Source organism: Mastomys coucha, chromosome X, assembly GCF_008632895.1.
Source record: "Mastomys coucha isolate ucsf_1 chromosome X, UCSF_Mcou_1, whole genome shotgun sequence".
In the NCBI taxonomy this organism is placed as follows: Eukaryota; Metazoa; Chordata; class Mammalia; order Rodentia; family Muridae; genus Mastomys; species Mastomys coucha.
In genome coordinates, this window is record NC_045030.1 from 87760796 (window position 1) to 87764749 (window position 3954).

At 39.8% G+C, this 3954-nt stretch overlaps 1 protein-coding gene across 1 annotated transcript in view; it reads right to left on the reverse strand.

The window, feature by feature from the left end:
* Nucleotides 1-1287: 1287 nt before the first annotated feature.
* Nucleotides 1288-3954, reverse strand: part of LOC116086606 (melanoma-associated antigen B4-like) — a 5916-nt gene continuing 3249 nt past the window's right edge. Inside the window, exon 2 of the mRNA XM_031364838.1 lies at nucleotides 1288-2364. Coding sequence (XP_031220698.1) covers nucleotides 1288-2304 — 1017 coding nt within the window. The 5' untranslated portion in view covers nucleotides 2305-2364. The remainder of the gene's footprint in view (nucleotides 2365-3954) is intronic.

Genomic DNA, 3954 nt, shown 5'->3' on the forward strand with positions numbered 1-3954 from the left:
TCTGTCCTACTTGGACTTGCATGCTGTTAGTGGGGTTTATTAGCTTATTCCTAACAGAGCCCAGCAATCCTTTCTCACATGACATGAGAATGCTGCTCCTGGGGCCATAATATCCCTTAGAATCTGTAAAGGCATATGTGTATGCCCTGTATGTATAGGTGCTTACAGAGCCCACAAGAGGGCATACAGTCCCTAGAGCTGGAGGCAGTGTGAACTATTAGGACACATTAAGCTATTGATCCTGAAAATGAAATGAAATAAGAGTCACAGTGTGCCTCAGCATAAAAGGAATGGAGTTGTTTAGTCTCTAAAGCACATATCTAACCTGAACTCTTTCAACTTACATGGGAACTTCACTAAAAATGGGATCATTTAGATTTTTAAGCCTCTTCTCTCCACTGAGAAGTGATATTGATAATGTCTTCCTTATATGATGGGGATACAGGTGTATAATGCAACAGGTCTGTTATAGTATCTCTCTCATGCTGAAAGTATCATTTATAAATGTGTACACTTTAACCTGATTCATTACTATCCATATTTTTCTCTATTTTTTGCCTAAAAAATATTCTACAGAAAGTGCCACATTCCAGGTAAGGAACAAAAAGAAAAATAAGACCTTCCCTGAAGATAATTAGCAAGGCATATAGAAAAAATAATTTCATTGAACAAAACATCACCCATTTATTATTGCTTCAGGAAACAGAGACCTTATTGTACTCTATGCAATAATGAGAGTTTCTTAGAGAGTCTAGCACTGCATATGCCATACCTCCTGCTTCTTTCACTACACATTTCCCATAAAAAGGGTGACAATTCCTCTCGAGCAGGTATTAAGATTGTATTTGGGTAAAGCATGAACCTTTAAAAAAGTATCTGCTTCTCAATGATTTTTCATACATACTTTAATGTCATAAGCAAAAGCCAGGATACATCTCTGACATCATCGAAAAGACAAGGACTAAATGAAAGCATTCATTGAAAACTTAATATTTTCAGAATATCTGTCCTTCATATTTTCTAGCTTTTTCTTAGTCTAATTTATATTATCTTATTGAATATCATCAAATACATATAACATTTCATATTAACCCAAACATTTCAAGCACTAAACTTAGTAAACAGCAGTGAAGGCTAAGTCTACAAAACATATCTGTATACATTCAAACTCCAAGTTAGCATTTTTCTCAAAAAACCCCAAAAGTTACCAACAATTTACTTGAGTATAACATGCAAAAAGATGAACTGACCTCTTCAGTCATATAGCAGAGGCTATACTTTATCTCACTAGCGCTTGGACTTAGAATGTCCCTTGGCTTTGCCCTTAGTGCCAGCCTTGGCTGCAGCTTCGGCTTTGGTTTTCTCTTCCTCTTCAATCAAATCCTGTTCATAACGAGATGGGTAAACACCAGGCATGGTTTCATTGATCTTCGCTAAAAATTCCACCACCTTTACCTGGCTGGGTTCAGTATAGGCTCTTGGGCCCCACAGGAACTGATAGCATGGAGGATCACTCTCAGGAACCTGACGGTATTCTAGGTACTTTTCCTGCACTAGATCTTCAGTGATGAGCTTCCTCACATCCCCAAAGATGAGGTGTGGGACCCCATCATAGATTCCTAACATATTCAGGAAGTGCCAGACCTCCTTCTCTGGGGCACAGTAGTGATTTAAGTAGATCACACTCAAGAGAGGGATCAGAATGCCCCTGGTAGGAAGACCCAGCTCACTGCTCCCACTTCCATCATCCTGGAACTCTAGCTTACTGACAAGCTCATAGGATTGACCATGGGGCTGGATTTCTTTCAACTCAATGCCAAAAACCACATCCAATCGATAGGCAGCTCTCTTGAAGATCTCAGGGAAGTCTTCCTTGAACCTTTTGTTGATAACTTTGAGCATTTCTCCCTTCCTCATGGGCTGCTTAACTTTGTACTTGCAGAGCATGTACTCCATCAACATTCCTGTCTTCCTTGTCAGATGATCCATCTGTGAGCTTCCAGTAGCAAGTGGTGCCCTGGAAATTCTCTTATTTTCATCCCTTTGGCTCTGGTCACATTTATCAGACATTTTGTGGGCCATGACTTTGCTGCCAGTGTTGCTTGGTGCTGAGCTTTGAGACTGCTTTGGAAAGCCAGCCGTAGAAGTGCTTGGCCTAGCATCCCCTGAAGCTTGATCAGAGTGGGCAAGTGACTCTCCTTTCTCTGAAGCATTTGCTTGAGCATCCGTGAGCCCCTTGGCTTCTTCTTGGACTTGGCGACGCCTTTCACGAGCACGGGCCTTACTCTTTTGTCCCCTGGGCATGATGGCTGTTGTCAGGGACAGCAAAAAAGCCCTGGGAAGGACAGCAGGTGACCGAGATACCTGAATCAGGAAAATAATATATTATGAGTATTTTGAGCATGCTGAGGACATTCTGGTTTTTGCCAATTCTTATCCCTTCTCCCAGCTTATGATGGCACCAGTGTTCTACAACTCACTGTATTCCTCAGCTTTTGCTCACCTTCCACATACTGCTGAGGGAAGTAGTCTCAAAAGCACAACAGTGGCACTGATATTTTCACAGGAACTAACACCTGTGTAACTGGCCTTAAGATACTGTCTGTAGTAAAACAATTCATACCTAGTGTTATAAGCATATTCAACTACCTGTGGCTAGTGAGGGCAAGGACCTTAGAGCAGAACCTACTATTGCCACATTCCTAACACAGTATAACACCTAATTTCATTTTAAATACATATACTTCTACCTACAGGTAAGCAGAGTTCTTACTCCCCCATCCAAGAAACTGCTTTCTGAAGCTGACAGACACTATTACAAAAAGCCACAATTTATCAAAACACAGAACACAATTGACCATGGAGTGCCAATTGATAAACCTACAACACAACCCCTGCTCAGGGTATACATTGCAGAAGATGGCAAAAAAAGAAAGACTGTAAGAACCAGAGTACCAAGTTTGTGGGTACTGAGATTCTGTCTTCTATATCTGAAAGCTTCTATATATGAGACTACACATGAAGATTATGAAATATATATGAAGAATCTGTATCCATGCAATCACCATATGGCTGCTTAAACAAGACTTGAAAAGTAACACAGCACGAATTTCCATGCCAACATGGATGGGGAACATCTCACAAGATCCTACCCCAGGTCAAGCACTAGAAACAATGGCCATTAAGAGATAGAGAATCAGCCTTCTGAAACTATGATCGCTTTAAGTGTTTTTCTGATAACAAGTTGTCAGTCCAAAAATCACATACATAGAATCAACACAAAAGGGTTTCAACAGGCTGTATCTATTTATATAATAAAAATATATATTTGTATTTATATAATAAATATGTGTATTTTACTTATAATAATTATTACTTATATTGTTACACATGACAATATGTAAAATATATGTATGTATACATTGTTATACATGTAACAATAATAATGAGAGAAAGTAGACCATGAATTTGAGAGGGAGTAGGGGAGACATGAAAGGAGTTGGAGGGAGAAGGGGGAAACGATATAAATACAATGCGCATAAATGAAATAAATATAATCAAAAGTAAAAACAACCACAGCACTGAAGAGGCAGAGACAGGCGCACTGTTGAAGTTCAAGGACATAGTGGTCTACATTGGGAGTTCCAGGGCAGCCAAATCTACATACAAAAAAAGCCTGTCTTAAAAAAAAAATAGAAAAAGACAAAAAAGCATGATGTACTGTCTTATACTTCTAAACTCACTGCATAGATAAGCAGCTCCATGGGACCTATGAGTCAGGCTACTTAAAGCTCTAACACAGTGAGTCACCTATTTGGCCTCTGGTCTCCACAAGTTTGCACACTGGCAGAAAACAAATAAAGATGTGAGGGCGATGCTGAGAGTCCCAACACTAATCTTTGTCCTCTTGGGCTGAAAATGCCCTGGGAACAGTGAGTAGCTAGTCAGGCTTGC